Genomic DNA, 19,774 nt, shown 5'->3' on the forward strand with positions numbered 1-19,774 from the left:
TTCCTACCACAGTCAGACGTTTATTGAGGCCATTTTTTATGCTCTGCCGCAACCGTTTGCACTCATCCTGAAAACCATGGTTATACGTACATTAACGATAAAATTTAACCGTAATTACTAGAGCTACCAAATAAGATGGGTTTTACTCTTTTTTCACAAGCAGAGAAAGATAGAGAAACCGATATTTTAGAGAGGACCATATTCACCTCTGTGACATTCTGGTCTGATAATTGATCAATCGAGATGACTTCTCTCTTGTCTAAGTTCAGTATTTCTAGCATAACATCTGTAGTCTTTGGGCCAAGTTGGTAGGATGCTGTTGCCTTGCTTGTACCTGTTGGATAAACACAAAATCAGATGAGATCTTACTATTAAAACATTTGGGTCACTAATACCCATTCTCCTTAAGAAAGCATTAATATGACCATTAATCAAGTACCTACAACTTGAACGAGCCTGTGAATATCCAGCTTCTGATCGCTGCCAGATACCTTAATTCTCAAAATTGTGCCTACCACCTTTTCGTGAACCTTGTTGATATCATCAAGCAGAGACTCCAAATATTTACGTCTTAAATATATCAGGTTGATATTGTGAACATCAATGGCTGCATGTGCATCCAGATTTTCATTTTGTACTCTGCCATCAGTTTTCCTACGCATCTTCCGTCTTCTATCCTCTATTTGGCTAGGTACAGTATGAGTACTTTCACCATTCGTGGTTTTATCATCTTTCTGTTTCTCTTGAATAAGGACGTGAGACTCGAGAAGCTTGAGCATTTCAAAGTGACCCACTCGCGGTTTTCCAAACAACTTCCCAAGCATCGGGTCACAAACGACTTGGGACTTCTGAAGAGGATCTCTAAGATCTTTTTGCTTAATATAGTCAAGCACAAGACCCTGTACATCGAACTGTGAAAGAACAGATGTATCGCCATTTTTCATGAACGACACAAACTCGAGGAGTTCTCTTGTTGCCCAGCACGTATCTCCAGGAGCCTTCTTTAGGATATTGTTTGGCTTTTTTCCATCCACCTTGCTGGGTAAGGTGGGGGAATCACTGGTCCTTCTTCTTTTCGTTCCGTTCACTGCTACATCTAAAACCCTGTTATTGGTCGGATCATTGCGTGACTCTACTTTAGGAGCAGTGTTCGAAACCTCCTTCCAAGGATTATTTGCTCTAGTAAGCTCATCGACAGTTAGAGACAGATCTTCCTTCAGGCAAAGCCAATATATCTTGAATAGATACTCCCAACTGAGCTTGTCATCAAAATCCACCTTAACCTAAGAAACAACGGAAACAAATTTAAGCTGCATACATTATGATAGAGTAAAGAGGATAATATAAAAGATAAACACTCAACTTTCTTAAGAGTATTAATGAAATACACCCGATTATCCCAACATACCCTACTGCCCTTGTAAGAGTTAATTAAAAGCTAGGAAGCCCATGACTAACAACTTTGGAAAAACTCCCATCAATCCATTAGATATCTCGTAAAATAAGAAATCAATCAACCCCAAATCTATAAATCTCCATGAGTATTCTTGTGATTAATTGCTATCATATTACCTATTGTGTCGAAACGTAAGTGTCATGTGCATGACAAACAACGAGGGATTTTAATCGGGTTAGTATATATGGAAACTCTTAGTATCTTAATAAAGAACAACCAAAGAAATGTAAAGCCCAAACAAGACTTAAATCAACAAACCATATTCCTCGTTTCTTCTTAAGGTAATTGTGGCAGGTTGACAAATGTTTAACTGGCGCCAGACCAAATTATGCTGCTATAAAGTATTGAATGGAAACTATAGATTTGTGGAGGATTGTCTTACCGCTTCATTATCTCCTTGAGCAATATTCTCAATCAGCATGACAGGCTTAATACATGTGCCACAAAGACCCATGTTACCTCTCACAATCACATAGTCGGCATCTTTAATGCACCGCTTACAAACAGAAAAAGTGCACGTATAACACATGTAACTGGAAGCCTTCTGGCATGTACCACATATGTGCCAACCTGAAATGAATTGAGCGAAACATCAGACTCCGAAGGAAGTTCACGTCATCATGTAAGGTATTCGAAACAACTACATCTCAGAACAATCAGTCTCTAGATTGCTTGCTGACATCAAAGACAACATAGTAACATCATAGACTATACGACATACCACAATTCCATTTCGCCGTTGTTCGAAAGAATGCCTCATCTCTCTTAATACAAGCTGGATGGTATGCCTTGGGACAATTCCTGAATGCACAAAACAAAGCCATCACAAACTTGTAAATAACTCAAATCCCGTTACTAAAACCTCCATAAATAGTTAATAGTACCCTCTTGCTAGCAATTGAGTATCTCTAACCTATGGCATTAACCAACACATAATAAATGGAATCTCAATGATAAGATAAAGAACATAGTTATTGAGAATCGTTAATATACCATAAAATGTCCAATAAAACTTAACTAAATTGAGTTCTTCTTAATGGTAACTTACTCAAACATACCCCGAATCTTCCTATGAAGCATACTATCTAACAGAATTATCAGCGTAAACTGATAATCACTTACCGGCGATCACAGAGAACGAGGTCTCCACCGTCGAAGCAAATAAAGCAAACATCCTCTTCCTTGTCGTCCTTCCGCAACGGCGGCGGCGGCGGCGGTGGCCGATTATGCAACGGCGTATTAGCCTGAGACCTCGGAGGACGCCCCCGTTTTCGTTTCACAGGGGCAGCTTCATCAATAACTTTAACCTCTTGCTCAATGGACACAGGAACAGCAACCGTCCCAGAAACCGTCGAGGCGGATACAGAGAGAGTAGAAACTTGGTTAGCAGCACCGATCTCATCACATTGATCAACTCTCATAAGATCGATCCCCCTGACGGAACTCTCTTCTCGACCAGCCAAAGAAGCCAACTCCGGCACGCCCCGCTGGAGTTGCTTCTGCTGATTCTTCATGATTAGTCACGAATTCGAAAAAAATATGAGCAGTACTTGCAGATCAACTATTGAAATAGAAACCCTAATCTGAGGTTCTTTGGGGATTTTGGCGATGATGATGATGACGATGATGGAGGAGTATGGGTAATGGTGTTTAGAGACGAAGACTAGTGGGGGAGAAAGAAAAAAAATGAAATAGACTTTTGTTTTTGCTTTCTTTATCTTTTTATTTTTTTTTTTCTTTTCTACTTCTTAGTTCTTCTTACTGTGTGTTATGACCATTTTTTATAGCTAAAATTTTTTTGTCACTTCTTTCTGCTTTTAGAAAAAATCAACAATACTGATTCCAAAAAACTACAATTCCTAAATACCAAAATTGATAGATTTTTTTTTCTATATTTCAATTAAATTTATAAAATCCATTGTTGGATTTCCTAATTTAAGCCTTTAAATACCAAATAACATTGAGTTAAGATTTTACAGCTAATTAGGTAGACAACTATTTTATTTTATTTTATTTTGACAGAGGTATACAGCTAATTTATTTTATTTTCACATTGGTAGACAACAATTTATAGTGTCCAAGTTGGCAAATATATATGGACCATCATTTTATTGTATGTATTTGAAAAAAGCATGATATTATGCAAAATACAATGGTATCATATACATTAACCTAAAATTATCAACATTTACGTAAACCGTACCTACATAAAGTTGTAGCGCTAAATTTGGTAAAGTATATTGTGTATATTCTCGTCTGTTCTTAAGAAAAACTTTGATGCGAGAACAATGTAATTTGTTAACATTTCACCAAACTAAGTAAAATTACTTCGAACCAAAAATGTTAATTAGCAAATAACCGTCTACAATTTGGGTATCTAGTATGAATTCAACCAAGGTATCAAGCATCCATGATAATGATATAGATTGTGTCTACTCAAAATGTTCAAAGTACCCTTTTTTTGGGGGGTCACCAGTTCAAAGTACTTTCTGTGTATTCATTTTTTCACACAAAATAGAATCCCAAGGGTGAAAAGCAAGTATCCCAAAAACATGTATTTATGGAAAACATAAAATGTAGCCCAAAGGAGTGTAAATCCCATAGGATATTTCATGATTTGGTCATCCATGTTTAAATAACTTCATTCACCACACTCACATCTTATTGTAGCCAGGTAGGCTTTTTACCTTTGTTGGGCATTGTTCACGTGCATGTTCGACTTGCCTTTTGTTATAAAGTTTCGAACTTTGATATTTTCTTTTAAAATATATATCCTTTTTGTAATTTCTAATAGCAAAATGTTATATAGACATTACGAAATGTTACATAATCAAATTATCGGTGTGATCTTGAGTATGTTAAAAAGAAAAGAAAAAAGACATATATTTGGTAGAAAACGGTATTATATGTCTTTTGGCAGGAAGGAAAAAAAAAACTGCATTATGCATAATACACCATGACCATATTCCATATATATGGTCCATGCTTTCCTCTACGTTTTTCAAAATTTGGTTAGTGATGTAACTACTAAAATATGCAGCCAAATTATGCAGCATTAAGTGTCCACAGATCAAAGTCATATCTCGATTTCAGGCTCTAACATTTTTTGGTAAGTAATGTAACTACTAACGTTTTTCCGACTACGTGAAAATTCATTACGAAATTGAATAAATTTCTATTACTTATATATTCAAAGATTCAAACAAAAAATGAAAGAAGTATGTATACACTGTTTTATTATGCTTATAACAAATTGAATCAATGAGAGATAACAAAAACATTGAAACGATGTGTCATGGTAGATCAAATTTTTCATAAATAAATTGAACAAAATTTATGTACAACCAGCCATGATTATGTTAGATTGAATGATCACTAGCAAAATTAATGTTCTCATAAGTTTATTATAGGTGTGTAGTGTCCACAGAACGAGGTCATATCTCGATTTCAGGCTCTAAATTTTTTTGGTAAATGATGTAATTACTAACATTTTTTCGACTACGTGAAAATTCATTATGAAATTGAATAAATTTCTATTACTTATATATTCAAAGATTCAAACAAAAAAAATGAAAGAAGTATGTATACACTGTTTTAGTATGGTTATAACATATTGAATCAGTGAGAGATAACAAAAACATTGAAACGATGTGTCATGGTAGATCATATTTTTTATAAATAATTGAACAAAATTTATGTACAACCAACCATGATTACTGTTAGATTGAATGGTCATTAGAAAATTTAATTTTCTCATAAGTTTATTAGGTGTGTGTAGTGATAATTGGTGAGAAAGTAGTACATTAGAACCTCTATAAATTAATACTCGCTATAAATTAATAAATTATTTCGGTCCTGAATTAGACCGGTGTAAAAAATGACACATTTCGATAAATTAATAAGATAATATTTTTTTTGGAAATCCTATGTAAAAATATGGTCCAATCAATATTATAGATTAATAATCAAATAATATCAATATATATATATATATATATCTAAGAAAATCTAGTAAAATATGACTCTATTGTTGTTTGCATTCTTATTGGAGCTCATCTCTCATTTTTTTCATTGTTTTCTTTTCAAACCGCATTCAAAAATTGTGGAGAGTTCTAAATGCGATAATTGTTTTTTTACTTGTAATTGCTTATAAAATTACAGCAATATCTTCTTCGACTTCATTATTACCATGAATGATATTAGTAGCAATTTCTTCTAAACTCTAAATTTCTAACATTTATCATTTTTACCTAAACTCTAAATTTCTAACATTTATCATTTTTACCTAAACTCTAAACTTAGCAATTACGATAACCAAGTTTATAAATTAAGAAAATCTTTAAAAATATGAATGATAACAAAATATCTTATTTTGTAATATAAAGTTTTCAAAATTATAAAAATTAAAAATCTTTTCATAAATTAATATTTTATTAATTTATTTATAACATAATAATTATTTATTTATCAATAAATTAAAATCTCTATAAATTAATAAAATTTCGACTTTATTAATTTATAGAGATTTGACTGTACTATGTGTATATTTTGATTGATACACGGACGGGTCAACAACAGCCCAAACCCGACCCGGAAACCCGTGAAGCAAAAGTTTTTAAAAGGAAATGTGCGAGACGAACTAAAGTGGACCCGACTTAATTCAGAACTTCAGAAATCCAAAAAAAAAAAAAAAAATTATTCTCATTCTCTTCAAGAAACCGAATCCAACAAATGAAGGATTACTCAAAGATCGGCGATAAACTAGTGATGCAAAGACCTAGACGACGATGCGAAGGAACCGCCATGGGCGCCACCGTGTTCGATCTCCGTCCCGGCGTCGGCATCGGACCTTTCCATATCGGTAATTGCAATTCTCTCCAAATTTGTAATCTCTGCTACTTTTCCTTTAGTTTCTATGATTCGAAACAGAGTTTATCATCTACGCTGTGTCTATTGGAGTTGGAAGATAGCAAAATCGATTTTGCGATCGGAGATTGCGTGTTGTTTTGGGAATTGTTTGATTACATCGCGATGAAGTTCTTTGGTTTGAATATTCGATAAATTGCTGCGTTGTTTGATAACTGTTGGATCATCTTTAGTATCTAGCAAACGTTGTGTTAGCTTGGGTTAGTTCTTTAGCATACTGTTTCGTCTTCCGATCAGTTTGACCGACGATCATAAGTTTTGTCTTCAGGAATGCCGATTTGTGAAGCTTTTGCTCAGATAGAGCAGCAGCCTAATATATATGACGTTGTTCATGTTAAATACTACGATGAGGTTTGTACTAATTAATACTAATTCATTGCTTATATTCGCCAATTCTTTCAACATATCTAAACTTATATCTGTGTTGGGGTTTCTATGATTTTGTTGCCTCATGCAGGATCCTTTGAAAATGGATGTTGTTATTAGCTTCCCAGATCATGGGTTTCATCTTCGATTTGATCCCTGGTCTCAGGTACAATTCTTTCCGTGATCGGAGATTGCATGTGTATGATTTAACCAACTTCACCGCTTTATAAGCTCGTGGATACAACTATTAAAGAGTAGAGAACATCAGAACAATATCTTCATGTTTTTTTACCTACAATTGAGTATATTTTTAATTGGAAGTTGGAACAAACTTAGCTTTGTCTTTTGCTGTCTGTTAAAGAGACACTCTAGTTTATTATTCTTCCAATTTGTTTGCAGAGGTTACGCCTTGTTGAGATATTTGATGTTAAGCGGCTTCAGATGCGCTACGCCACTTCTATGATTGGGTGAGTCAAGGAATATTAATTTCTGGGTTTGGTGTAATTTACTGTTGTAACCACTGTCTGTTTGCTTGTACTTCAGGGGTCCATCAACACTGGCCACTTTTGTGGCTGTTTATGCACTTTTTGGACCAACCTTTCCTGGGATTTATGATAAAGAAAGAGGGATATATTCTCTGTTCTACCCGGTTAGCAAGAAATAAAATATGATCACACTGTTTTCCCGTAAATGTTTGAATCATGCTATCAATGTTTAACATTTTTACTATGGCAGGGGCTATCCTTCGAGTTTCCAATTCCTAACCAATACACGGACTGCTGCCATGATGGAGAAGGTATGCTCACATAGTTACTTGCCTAGATAAATTATGTTATGTTGATTACTTTGTTAGGTACCTAACTTCCTACACTTTATTTTCTCCTATACATAGCGGCACTACCATTAGAGTTTCCAGATGGCACCACACCAGTAACATGCCGGGTCTCTATATATGACAACTCAAGTGACAAAAAAGTTGGTGTCGGAAAGCTGATGGATAGAGCATCTGTCCCTCCTTTGCCATCTGGCAGCTTGTATATGGAAGAGGTCCATGTCAAGGTTTGGCTTATATTCAGATAGTTACTTTCCCTTTGTGTGTTTAATAGCTCTTAGTCTAACATAATTAGCAGTAGCCGTCTTCGCATGACTCAATTAAATATTTATGCAGCTTGGCAAGGAACTATACTTTACTGTTGGAGGCCAGCATATGCCTTTTGGTGCATCACCACAGGTAAAATTTGTACCTTATCATATTGAGCTTCTTCTTTAGAACTTATTATTTTATGCTCTGAGCAGGATGTATGGACTGAACTAGGTCGACCATGTGGGATCCACCCAAAGCAGGTGATCTATATCCGACTCTCTAAACTTGTTTGTAGATGGTGAACAGATGCTTACATTAGCTTCTCTTACAATGGTGCCTGCATTAGCTGTCAGTTCAGTGCCCAATTGGACATTTAGATTTCTTATTCTGAATGTCCTTTGTTTTCCAGGTAGATCAAATGGTTATTCATTCCGCGTCAGATCCACGACCAAAAACAACTATATGTGGGGATTACTTTTACAACTATTTTACTCGTGGTTTGGACATCCTCTTTGACGGAGAGGTAGGAAACTCATCAAAGTTATATGTTCCCTTCATATGTTTTCGTTATTCATGGCTCTACCTTTTCTGCAGACTCACAAAGTTAAAAAGTTTGTTCTTCACACCAACTATCCCGGTCATGCTGATTTCAACTCATACATAAAGTGCAATTTTGTGATTTCTGGTACGTAATGCAAATGAAGCAGCTCATGTCAGTCAATTATGCTTTACTCAGATATATGCTGTCTTACTTTTCCAACAAAACTACGCTCTCTTGTTGCTTTGCAGTTGGGGAGGATGCGGCAGAAGCAAACAGAGGTGGAAACAAGATCACTCCAAGCACTAATTGGGATCAGGTTAAGGTAAATTAACTTCAGACCAAAGTGATATAAACATAACAGAAATTGAATGATAAAGCTAGTCTATGTTAGGCCTTGACCAATTGTCCCTAAACGTTTTTATTGGTGTAAAATATCTTAACCAATCCCACCATTGCGGGATCCTATTGCATAATGGAAAGAACCTTGTGAGGAAGCATTGAGGAAATGATCAAATGGATTATTACTTTGAGCATAATTCATGACTGAACTGAACNAGGAAACTCATCAAAGTTATATGTTCCCTTCATATGTTTTCGTTATTCACGACTCTACCTTTTCTGCAGACTCACAAAGTTAAAAAGTTTGTTCTTCACACCAACTATCCCGGTCATGCTGATTTCAACTCATACATAAAGTGCAATTTTGTGATTTCTGGTACGTAATGCAAATGAAGCAGCTCATGTCAGTCAATTATGCTTTACTCAGATATATGCTGTCTTACTTTTCCAACAAAACTACGCTCTCTTGTTGCTTTGCAGTTGGGGAGGATGCGGCAGAAGCAAACAGAGGTGGAAACAAGATCACTCCAAGCACTAATTGGGATCAGGTTAAGGTAAATTAACTTCAGACCAAAGTGATATAAACATAACAGAAATTGAATGATAAAGCTAGTCTATGTTAGGCCTTGACCAATTGTCCCTAAAAGTTTTTATTGGTGTAAAATATCTTAACCAATCCCACCATTGCGGGATCCTATTGCATAATGGAAAGAACCTTGTGGGGAAGCATTGAGGAAGTGATCTAATGGATTATTACTTTCAGCATAATACATGACTGAACTGAATCATCAGTAAAAGTGAGAATCATAACAAATTGAGGAAAACATTTCTCTCATGAAACCTGGCTTTCACCTTTAGGAAATACTTGGGGAATGTGGCCCAGCAGCTATCCAGACGCAGGGGTCAACAAGCAACCCTTTTGGATCGACTTATGTGTATGGCTATCAGAATGTTGCTTTTGAGGTGAGGCATTTATTAGTAACCAACCTTATATCAGTAAATTATGATCCTTGTTGTATATTTGCAAATTGTTAAAGTGACAGTTTATGTTGGGTTAAAATATTTGCAGGTGATGAAGAATGGTCATATAGCCACTATAACTTTGTTCCAGTCATGATGTATACTGGTGAGGTATGTCGATCTCGAGTTTGCCCATACATATTAATATTGCAAAGTTATGATATTGTAGACAAAATTTGCTCAAATTAATTTGTCTTGTGTTAGTTATATGCTACTGAATGAACAAAGCTTCTCACATGTGGAATATCAATCAATGTCTTTGTAGGGGGCTCAAGATCTTCCATCAGACTCTGTAAATCTAACGTCACAAGAAGCTACGAAGCTTATGGATGATACCAAAAAAACTACAAATGTCTGAAACAAAATGTTGTGCAGTAGTACGTTTGGCTAGTTACTATCACGGTTATAATAACAGTTACTCTGGTTTTATTCATTTATTCAGACTATGACTATATCCATTTATTAGATATATGTAGCCTCATCAGTTGAGTAGTTTGTGGTCTTGATAAATTAAAGATTCAAAAAATGACATTGAAAAATAAACAAAAGCCAAAAAAAGGACTCCGTCGCCGGGACTCGAACCCGGGTCTCTCGGGTGAGAGCCGAGTATCCTAACCAGCTAGACTACGACGGACTGTTGACTAGTATTGACTTAACTTTAATATAACTTACTGGCGTAGCCAAGGTGTCTTCTTCTGCGATATCTCTTGGACTCTTCTATCCGTTGCGTGAGTCGTGACAAAGGTTTTGTGAATGGTTCCAGGAAAGAAAGGGGAAGTGGAATTGTGGATTGTATTCATCAGCGATACGTCTCTTCTCCTCTGGTACTCTTTTCTTTCTTTCTTTTGATTCTCTTCTCCTTCCGTTTCGTTTCGACTTATGTAGAACTCCTAAGCTGCTTTTTAATTGAGAATTGGCTTTTGGTTCAATCCATGGGGTTGCGAGTACTTGAATTCTCAAATAGTTCCGATTTCTCTTTCGTTGGATATTAGTTATTCGTCTTTAGCTGCGCTAATTGGATTTGGAATGCATAGTAGTAGTATTGGCGATTGGTTTAGGGTTTATGCCTGATTTTTAATTGATTTTAGGGATTGAGGTTGGTGGTGTGAGGGAAAGCTTCGGTATAGTTAGAGATGAATGCTTCCGGGTTAACTGTTACTCCGCCCAGATTTCACCTTCGATGGCGTTCAGATCGTTTTGGCACAACTCAGAGAAGCTCTCAAGCTTTTACTGTTCTAAGTAAACTTGATAATCGAAACTCAGCTTGGCGTAATCTTAAAAGGTAGTTTTTTTTTTCCTTTTTTTTGTTCGAATAAGCATATGCTAGTTCTTTCTTCATGGTTATCTATCTGAAATGCTCTTTTGCACAGTTCTTGTTTGGCTCTTCCTACACAACGAAGCAATGCTATGATCGTCCGTGCTATGAGTGCTTCCTTTGGTGATATGGCAGATGATTCAACTGGTAATACATTATTCTGAGCTCTGCATAATGCTAATTTAAGCTTTCTAGTTATGGCCACATACTCATTACGCGATAATCTTGGGTTAAGCTTGTAAACCGTGCTTTTTGTGTAACTTAGTAGTGATAGTTTGGTTCTTTTGAATTGATCTAGCCGTCTATAGACGAAGCAATACCTAGCTAGTAATGGAATGCGTAATTCGTAGTTAAAAACTTGAACTTGACAGCAATGATTCAAGCCAGTATGATTAATGTTCCCAGCTAATTTCATAGGTTCAGCTGTCTTCCCTCGGATCAATGTCAAAGACCCTTATAAACGGCTTGGGATAAGCCGGATGGCCTCGGAGGATGAGATACAAGGGGCGAGGAACTTTCTCATTCAGCAATATGCAGGGCACAAACCCAGTGTTGATGCAATCGAATCAGCTCACGACAAGATTATCATGCAGAAGTTTCATGAGCGTAAAAACCCGAAGATTGACATATCGAAAAAGGTCCGCCAAGTGAGGCAGTCCAAAGTGGTCAACTTTGTTTTCGAAAGATTCCAAACTCCTGCCACTGCAATCCTTGTCAAAACAGCAGTCACGTTTGCAGTTCTTGGCGTTCTAACTGTTTTGTTCCCTACTGAAGAAGGACCGACCTTTCAGGTTGCGTTATCACTAATAGCTACCTTTTACTTCATCCACGAAAGGCTGAAGAAGAAGCTCTGGACTTTCCTTTACGGGTAAATAAGCTGATCTAAATCATAAAAACATTTGCTGCTACCTTCTTGATTTAAATTCGCACCTGATCAGATTGATGTTGTGAAACAGGGCTGGAGCTTTCATCTTCTCCTGGCTGGTTGGGACATTCTTGATGGTATCTGTGATCCCACCGTTCATCAAAGGACCAAGAGGTTTCGAGGTCATGTCTTCGCTCCTAAGCTACGTTTTGCTTTGGGTGGCTTCGAGTTACCTCCGGTAGCGTTGTTCTAGCTCTGTTCTTTTTCCCTTTTTTGGGTCGCAAAAATCTCAAATTGTTATCTCGGATTAAATCAAAACAGACACAAAAAGAGAAAAATGCATCATCTTCTTGTGACATAGAAAGTGATATGACTATTTTTTGGTCTTGGAGTTGTTATTTCGCCAACTTTGTGACTTGCGCTTGCCGACTAATTTATTCATGTCTCAGTCTCGATAGGGGTAATTGTTTGTCTTATTTTAGCCTCGTTCCATATTTGAGATCTTCCTGCAATGAGATTGAGATGAGATGAGATGAGATGAGATGAGAAAATAATGTTTCACTTTATGAAAAGTGACTAACATAAAAAAAAGAACTTTAGTTATTGACAGAGAACAAAAAAGTTATTACTGTATTAATCATGACGTTACTTTTCGTTGATTCCGGAAATTAGTATGATTTGTAGTACTACTAGTAATAGACTCTCTCTTTGTTAAATGAAAAATAGGAAACATCGCCTCAAACATGTGCTGTCTCATAATAACTATGGCTGCATGGGTTTGGTTTGGTCCATGGCTTCATTATGTGCATGACCCTCTTATTTAGTATTTCTGTCTCTAATTTATGTATATCTCCCCAAAAAAATTAAAAACACATTTTAGATGAAAACATTTGTCAGCGTCACGATTAAATACTTGTTTTATTATCTACATGTGTATAATCTTTTTGTGCAGTGTACCTTCCAATTTATTGAACGTTTTAAAAAACTTATAAAGTTTGGCCATCGCAAAGGTTAGTCGTTTCAAATATATATATACGCTAATATTATCTACTTTGGCTACATTGGATTATTGGTTTAACGAGGACTGGTCTATAGACGATATTTTTTTTTTTATCAAACCACTTTTTATATGTACTTTAGATGTTAGTAAGAAAAAGCAAACGCACATGCCTTCATGTGCTCTGCTTTTATATTTTTATTTATTTATGTAAACTCATCAATAGTGAACTCAAAATTCGTTTTCAATAGCTTAAAAACTCAAACAAAGTAAATAAATGATGATATTATTATACAAACTGTTGCTTGGGAAATCATATAAAATCTTTAGTGGCTATGATGTGATGTGCTATAAAGATAAAAAAATAAAAATGTGTCTTCATCAATAGGTGATGTTAATGATGTAAATAATCAACAACTTTAGACTGATGATGCTGGTCTTACATATTATTACTATTTCCTTTTATTGTAGTTGATGTTTAAGGTGTTTTACATATAAATATACAGTATTCATTTAATTTACTTTTTACATCAAATCACCATTTGAGAAAATAAATTCAACAAATAAAAAAAATATGATATAAAATATGACTGGTCAACGATATTTAATTTTTGTATAAAAAATTGAAAACATCATTTAAAATAAAACAAAAGTTTTTTTTTTTTTGTTAAAACTTAAAACATCACTTAAACGGAATGAGAATTAGATAATTATAGTTTTATCTCCCCGGAGCCTTCTAAATGAAAACATCATTTAAAATAAAACAAAAGTTTTTTTTTTGTTAAAACTTAAAACATCACTTAAACGGAATGAGAATTAGATAATTATAGTTTTATCTCCCCGGATCCTTTTAAAAAAAAATCAATGTTTATAAATGCGCATTATTATTATTTTAGAACAAGAAAGAAATTGCCTAAATACTATTCTTATTCTTTATTAAAAAAAAGTCTGTGGATAATAAAATTGAGACACATATTTGTGACAATATTTATTAAAAGATCTTAGATAAATTGTCTAAATTTTTGTTCAAAAATAAAATAAATTGTCTAATTAACCAGCAAACAACAACGACAGGAAGGAGTCTACCAAAAAATCATTAGCCTGCTGCTCTCTACATTATGCTTTCTTTAGCTAATTCCTTAACTTTCACCAATGACGAATGAACAAAACCCAAAAAGAAAAAAAAGAAAAAATAGCCATTAACGATTTAAACAGCTCTGCACAACCATTCCGAATTTTGTTTTTGGAACACCTGAATTATTTGTTTTGATCGCTGTAGGGTAAGCGAAACAGGTCGCCTGAGATAATCTCTGCTTTCTCCGAATCGCATCGTTTCCTTAATGCTGCTGTTTCCTCCGTCGTAATCACCGTCTCGTTCACCTTCGCTTCCGCCATTGTTCTTCATCTCCTCGCGTTTGCTTCTAATTTCCCCTACATCCTACGCCGATTCGTAGGTGAGAAAATCCTCGTTGTTGATTCCTCTTTTAATTTCTCCTCGATTCGTAGTTTTGGTTATGAATTTTTGCGAGATTCGTTGATTTTGAAGTTGTTACTGTGAGTCGTGTGAGCCGGTGGTGTTAGGGAAACTTCGGTTCCGACGACGCAATGTCACACTATTGAATAGAATTAAGAAAAATCTGATGATTAGTGCTGTTGCCTCGTATTGTTTATTATTATAATTACTTTCTTGGATCTTACGGCTAAATTTGTGTTTGTTCTTTGTTGTTTTCATGTAGGCAGGTGTAAGTTAGTCAGAAGCTTTGTTTTCATCTCACTGCACATGGACTTTACTAAAGAGTCTTGGCACCACATTGAACATATTCTGCAGAAACGGCTGTGATTATTATAATATCTTTAGTTTATAATAATCTCTGGAGGTAACTGATTTCTTTAGTTTGGTCTTTGTGTGATTGTCTGGAAAAAAAATATAAGCGTAGGCTTGAAACTCTTTTTGACAGACTGTTTAGGATGGGGACCATTGTAGAAAACACCAAATCCTCTGCACAATCTTATTATGAAAGTTCGTTTGTTTATGTCTCAGACAATGTTGAAAACGAACCACGTTGTTGTTGTTGATTTTGGTGTCCGTCTTTGTTGATATGTTTTGGATATAAAAACACGTAGATAGAGTCAGAGACATGAAAATATACAAGTTGACTAAACTAGACTCATGATATTTCAGTGATTGAGTTTGTCCTCTTAATTCCTGTTCGCTCTCTGTATATGTATGACATTGTTGTTGTTTGTTCTTGTCCTGGTTTCTTTTGGGGTAGGATGCGGGAAGGGAGGTGACAGGTGAAGATGGGTATAGGAGAAGATCAGATGAAAGGACCAAGTGGTAGGGAAGAGAAGATTTTTGTTTCTGTTCGTCTGAGGCCATTAAGTGTGAAAGAAAGGGTTAGGAATGATGTGGCAGACTGGGAATGCATCAATGATGAAACGGTTCTATACAGGAGCCATCTTTCTATATCCGAGCGTTCTATGTACCCCACTGCGTATACATTTGGTAAGGCTTTCTCATTTTTTCAGCTTCTTGATTCNTCTTGCTGGAAGTGAACGTGCATCTCAATCATTATCTGCTGGCACAAGGTTGAAAGAAGGTGGTCATATAAACCGAAGTTTACTAACACTAGGAACTGTCATTCGAAAGCTAAGGTTAGCTTGTGTAGTACCTTTAGCTTCAATGAAAATTCTTNAGTGTTGTACCAGGGAGGTGTATGATCAAGGGGCGAAGGAAGTGGCTCTTTCTGTTGTTAATGGGGTTCATGGTTAGGAATGTCTCGTACTGCTTTATTTTTATAGTCTTTATCCACTTTGACTCATGTTTAATACAAATGGTCACAGCTAGTGTCTTCGCATATGGGCAAACAAGCAGTGGAAAGACATACACTATGAGTGGAATTACTGATTACGCCTTGGCCGATATATATGATTACATTGAGAAGGTAAAGTTAACAATATCATAGTCTTTATAGTTATCTTACCTCATTATTTCCATTTCATTCAGTAACTGTCACCCTTTTCAATTTTTATGTGTTTTCTGCAGCACAAGGAAAGAGCATTTATTCTGAAGTTCTCAGCCATGGAGATCTATAATGAGTCTGTAAGAGACCTCTTGAGTACAGATATTAGTCCACTCAGACTTCTAGATGATCCTGAGGTAAATGTTGGCGTTGGCATCTTATGGAATTGGTTATGCATAATCTTACTTTACTGGTCATTTACTTTGGGACAGAAAGGGACCGTTGTTGAGAAGCTCACGGAGGAAACTGTGCGGGACTGGAATCATTTTAAGGAGCTTTTATCAATCTGTATTGGTATTGATTTTCCAAATGTGTATCTAAATTAATTCCTTTGATGCTTTGGTCGCAAGTTTGACTAAGTATCATCTAATTATTGCAGCTCAACGACAAATTGGAGAGACAGCTTTAAATGAAGATAGTTCCCGCTCTCATCAGATTCTGAGATTGGTAAGGCATTTTGCTGTTTTAGATTAACGATGCAACACTGCAGTCTTCAGGCTGCCTTTGGGAACTTACTTTTGATAATATCTTTTACAGACTGTTGAAAGCACAGCACGTGAATATTTGGCGAATGATAAATTTAGTACACTCACAGCAACAGTGGTATGTACTTTGAATCTTCCATCTTGTATTATCCTAAACCAAAAGATTCATAGATAAACTAATTATCCTGCAGAATTTCATTGATCTTGCTGGAAGTGAACGTGCATCTCAATCATTATCTGCTGGCACAAGGTTGAAAGAAGGTGGTCATATAAACCGAAGTTTACTAACACTAGGAACTGTCATTCGAAAGCTAAGGTTAGCTTGTGTAGTACCTTTAGCTTCAATGAAAATTCTTTGACTTGTGTGCCACCTTCATCTGCTCTTTATTCTTTCCCTGTATTTGAAAATGGTTGAGCACCTTTTCATTGTCTTTGAGAGTTGAGTTCCCAAGCTGAAATATAGGGCTTTGGCCCAGTAGCACCACTTTACCAAGTTATTACTTATTAGCAGATTGCTATTATTAACATCTAACGTATGCTTTTAAAACTAAGTGGGCTCTTTTTACGTTACTAAATTATGTGGCTAGCTTACTGCAGTAAAGGAAAAAATGGGCACATTCCATTCAGAGATTCAAAGCTGACACGCATACTTCAGACTTCCTTGGGAGGAAACGCCAGAACTTCCATAATCTGCACACTGAGTCCTGCAAGAATACATGTTGAGCAATCAAGAAATACATTGTTGTTCGCAAGCTGTGCCAAGGAGGTGACAACAAATGCACAAGTCAATGTTGTCATGTCTGATAAAGCTCTGGTTAAACATTTACAGAGAGAGCTGGCTAAATTGGAGAGTGAGTTGAGCAGCCCTCGTCAAGCTCTTGTTGTGTCTGACACAACTGCATTGCTGAAGGAGAAAGACCTCCAAATCGAAAAGGTAATGCGATTTACTTCACTCAACCTGCCAACATATCTATAAATCAGCTGCTGTATGAGAGTTCACTTCCCCAATTATCTTTTTGTGACAACCAACTTTTGTATTACTAGTAGCTCATTCATACTGGTGATCTGATAAGATATTCACTATAGAGACTTTATGTTCTTTTCATTACTTACAGCTACATAAAGAGGTATTCCGACTAGCACAAGAATTAGAGCGGGCGTATTCTCGGATTGAGGATCTTCAACAGATTATTGGAGAAGCACCACAAAAAGAGATATTATCAACAGACTCAGAACAGACAAATGTACGTTAATTGTATTTTTTTAGTTTTACCAAAAGCATGATAAACCTATCAAAAGCCCAATTTATAATCTTGTTTTTGTATTCCTCCAGGTGGTTATGGGACGTCAGTACCCCAAGCTGCGGGTGCGTAGTTCATGGGAGTCTCTAAATATAACACCAGAAAGCCCTCTATCAGCGCGAGCATCCATTATGATGTCCCCACAATCAACCGAGCATGGTTCTGACGAGAATGTTTTCCAGCTTTCAGACTTAAAGTTAAATTCTGGTGCAAGTAATCCAGCCCAACACCTTCCATTTGTAACTCCTGGGAAATTCACTAAAGTTCGACTTAATATTCGTGGGGCAGAAAATAAAAACGAACCGCACAGTCGCAAGAGGGAATCTGCAGATCAGTCTCGTGTTCAGGAAGAACGATTTCATGAAATGGACGAACCAAGTGAGGTAGATTCTGAATATCCGTGCACGGAACTTCGAGCCATAGAAACAGAGAGTCCCTGTATCACCATGTATCCAGAGCCAAACATGCTTCCAGACCGATGCAAGGCTGTGAGTGCACTTCCGATATGTGTACCAGAGTCAAAGAACTTAAGATCACCAACAGAAACTGAAGAAGAAGAAGATGATGAAAGAGTAAAGGAAATCAGTAGTGTCTCTATCCAATCAGCGGAAAAAAGTGAACCCATCAGAGTCTCTCCACACTGTGTTTTGTCACTTACTGACGAATCATTTCCTCATCAGTCTTCTAACCTCAGAAGAGACCCTACAGATCAAGATTTTGTCACTCCGTCTCCTGAAAAGCCTCTAGCTAGGAATCTTGAGAGAGATTCACAAACGGCAGGAGGCATGGGGCTTACTAGAAGCCGAAGCTGCGGAGCAAGCTTTGTATCGAGCTCGTTCTTTTCTGTGTCTGAGATAGATGCTAACAGACCACCAGGCTGGTATCAGAATGAAAGAGCTGAGAGCAACCTGAAATCGTACAACAACAAGAGGCCGCCATTGCCAAAACATATTAGCCGGATGAGCATGCCAGCAACTTGGTTCGAGAAAGAGTTCAGCCCCACACAAAGAATGCCAGCTTCTTTAGATGGTGTTAATAAGAGAAAGTCATCACCGAATGGATCACAGGTTTCTCCCTCTAAATCTCATGTGTATGCACGCCAGACAAGTGGTAAAACTTTACTCAGCCAAGGCGAAGGTGAAGAGATTATTCCTCAGAGGGACAAGCGAATCATTCATCTATCGGTTAGTTTTACTAACTTGGTCAAGCAGAGCTTGCTTTCGTTTACCTGTACTTGATACGACCTTTAAATATTGTCTTTATTTTGAGGACCACCTCTATCATGTGGCAGATGGAGGAGATAGAGCAAAAGTTCTTGGCTTTAAGATCGTCAAAGAGTTTCAAGGACGCTGCGGTTGACCCCATACAAGACTATTTAACCATGCCATTGGACTGGCCGTTGGAGTTCAAGAGACTCGAGATGGAGATAATAGAGCTATGGCATGCTTGCAACGTTTCCTTGTCACACAGAAGTTACTTCTTCCTTCTCTTCAGAGGAGATCAGAAAGATTGCTTGTACATGGAGGTTGAACTCCGCAGGCTCAAGTACATCAGAGAAACCTTTACCCACAATAGCAAAGCCATTGAAAATGGACGCACCCTAACATCAATGTCCAGGTATATACAGTATATTCACCCAAAAGCACATTACCTTTATTTGACTGTTTAGATCAAGAATGTATTCTACTTTTTTTTAACTGTTTGGGCCGTGAAACAAAATAGCCTGAGGGCGTTGAACAGGGAGAGGTACAAGCTGAGTCAGCTGATGCAGAAGAAACTGACGAAAGAAGAGAGAGAGAACGTGTTCTTGAGATGGGGCATTGGGCTGAACACAAAGCACAGGCGGCTCCAACTGGCACATCGTCTCTGGTCAGAGAGCAAAGACATGGATCATGTCCGAGAGAGTGCCTCCGTTGTGGGAAAGCTCATGGGGTTCGTGGACATGGATTTGGCGTCCAAGGAAATGTTTGGCCTCAACTTCTCACTTAGACCCCGTCCTAAGAAATCTAGCCTTTGGAAACGCAGTGTTTTGTCGCTCTCTAATTTGTAATTAAAA

At 36.7% G+C, this 19,774-nt stretch overlaps 4 protein-coding genes and 1 non-coding gene across 5 annotated transcripts in view; 3 read left to right on the forward strand and 2 right to left on the reverse strand.

The window, feature by feature from the left end:
* LOC104780948 (zinc finger CCCH domain-containing protein 44-like) overlaps positions 1-3,153 on the reverse strand; it is a 6,721-nt gene extending 3,568 nt beyond the window's left edge. Inside the window, exons 1-6 of the mRNA XM_010505495.2 lie at positions 2,579-3,153; positions 2,178-2,257; positions 1,839-2,026; positions 440-1,283; positions 207-334; positions 8-67 (exon numbers count right to left, since the gene is read on the reverse strand). Of these exons, the coding sequence (XP_010503797.1) occupies positions 8-67; positions 207-334; positions 440-1,283; positions 1,839-2,026; positions 2,178-2,257; positions 2,579-2,970 (1,692 nt within the window). The 5' untranslated portion in view covers positions 2,971-3,153. The remainder of the gene's footprint in view (positions 1-7; positions 68-206; positions 335-439; positions 1,284-1,838; positions 2,027-2,177; positions 2,258-2,578) is intronic.
* On the forward strand, positions 6,114-10,201 carry LOC104780949 (UPF0183 protein At3g51130). Its single transcript, XM_010505496.2, has 15 exons — positions 6,114-6,317; positions 6,651-6,733; positions 6,840-6,914; positions 7,148-7,215; positions 7,292-7,397; positions 7,484-7,544; positions 7,641-7,807; positions 7,917-7,979; positions 8,045-8,092; positions 8,242-8,355; positions 8,427-8,517; positions 8,622-8,695; positions 9,571-9,675; positions 9,782-9,843; positions 9,998-10,201. Exons 1-14 carry the CDS (start codon positions 6,188-6,190, stop codon positions 9,827-9,829), a joined length of 1,233 nt encoding a protein of 410 aa, XP_010503798.1. The 5' UTR covers positions 6,114-6,187; the 3' UTR covers positions 9,830-9,843; positions 9,998-10,201.
* On the reverse strand, positions 10,294-10,366 carry TRNAE-CUC. The gene has a single exon. It is a non-coding gene; the product is annotated as a tRNA-Glu (tRNA).
* On the forward strand, positions 10,446-12,353 carry LOC104780950 (protein CHAPERONE-LIKE PROTEIN OF POR1, chloroplastic). Its single transcript, XM_010505497.2, has 5 exons — positions 10,446-10,556; positions 10,821-11,014; positions 11,103-11,194; positions 11,465-11,915; positions 12,004-12,353. Exons 2-5 carry the CDS (start codon positions 10,866-10,868, stop codon positions 12,152-12,154), a joined length of 843 nt encoding a protein of 280 aa, XP_010503799.1. The 5' UTR covers positions 10,446-10,556; positions 10,821-10,865; the 3' UTR covers positions 12,155-12,353.
* LOC104780951 (kinesin-like protein KIN-7G) overlaps positions 13,979-19,774 on the forward strand; it is a 7,153-nt gene continuing 1,357 nt past the window's right edge. The window contains exons 1-15 of the mRNA XM_010505498.2: positions 13,979-14,363; positions 14,646-14,786; positions 15,183-15,415; positions 15,588-15,677; positions 15,754-15,854; positions 15,956-16,069; positions 16,145-16,226; positions 16,312-16,379; positions 16,470-16,535; positions 16,609-16,733; positions 17,015-17,351; positions 17,533-17,661; positions 17,751-18,902; positions 19,010-19,335; positions 19,441-19,773. Coding sequence (XP_010503800.1) covers positions 15,211-15,415; positions 15,588-15,677; positions 15,754-15,854; positions 15,956-16,069; positions 16,145-16,226; positions 16,312-16,379; positions 16,470-16,535; positions 16,609-16,733; positions 17,015-17,351; positions 17,533-17,661; positions 17,751-18,902; positions 19,010-19,335; positions 19,441-19,768 — 3,123 coding nt within the window. The 5' untranslated portion in view covers positions 13,979-14,363; positions 14,646-14,786; positions 15,183-15,210 and the 3' untranslated portion in view covers positions 19,769-19,773. The remainder of the gene's footprint in view (positions 14,364-14,645; positions 14,787-15,182; positions 15,416-15,587; positions 15,678-15,753; positions 15,855-15,955; positions 16,070-16,144; positions 16,227-16,311; positions 16,380-16,469; positions 16,536-16,608; positions 16,734-17,014; positions 17,352-17,532; positions 17,662-17,750; positions 18,903-19,009; positions 19,336-19,440; position 19,774) is intronic.

The sequence above is a fragment of the Camelina sativa genome, chromosome 4 (genome assembly GCF_000633955.1).
Source record: "Camelina sativa cultivar DH55 chromosome 4, Cs, whole genome shotgun sequence".
Lineage (NCBI taxonomy): Eukaryota > Viridiplantae > Streptophyta > Magnoliopsida > Brassicales > Brassicaceae > Camelina > Camelina sativa.

Bases quoted from the DNA above. Each gene is read 5' to 3' on its own strand.
- LOC104780949 (XM_010505496.2), top strand. From the start codon at position 6,188: ATGAAGGATTACTCAAAGATCGGCGATAAACTAGTGATGCAAAGACCT. The intron at 8,093-8,241 runs GTGATCTATATC...TTTGTTTTCCAG, and splicing joins GTGGGATCCACCCAAAGCAG to GTAGATCAAATGGTTATTCA. The intron at 8,696-9,570 runs GTAAATTAACTT...TTTCACCTTTAG, and splicing joins CTAATTGGGATCAGGTTAAG to GAAATACTTGGGGAATGTGG.
- LOC104780950 (XM_010505497.2), top strand. From the start codon at position 10,866: ATGAATGCTTCCGGGTTAACTGTTACTCCGCCCAGATTTCACCTTCGA. The intron at 11,195-11,464 runs GTAATACATTAT...CTAATTTCATAG, and splicing joins TATGGCAGATGATTCAACTG to GTTCAGCTGTCTTCCCTCGG. The intron at 11,916-12,003 runs GTAAATAAGCTG...GTTGTGAAACAG, and splicing joins CTCTGGACTTTCCTTTACGG to GGCTGGAGCTTTCATCTTCT.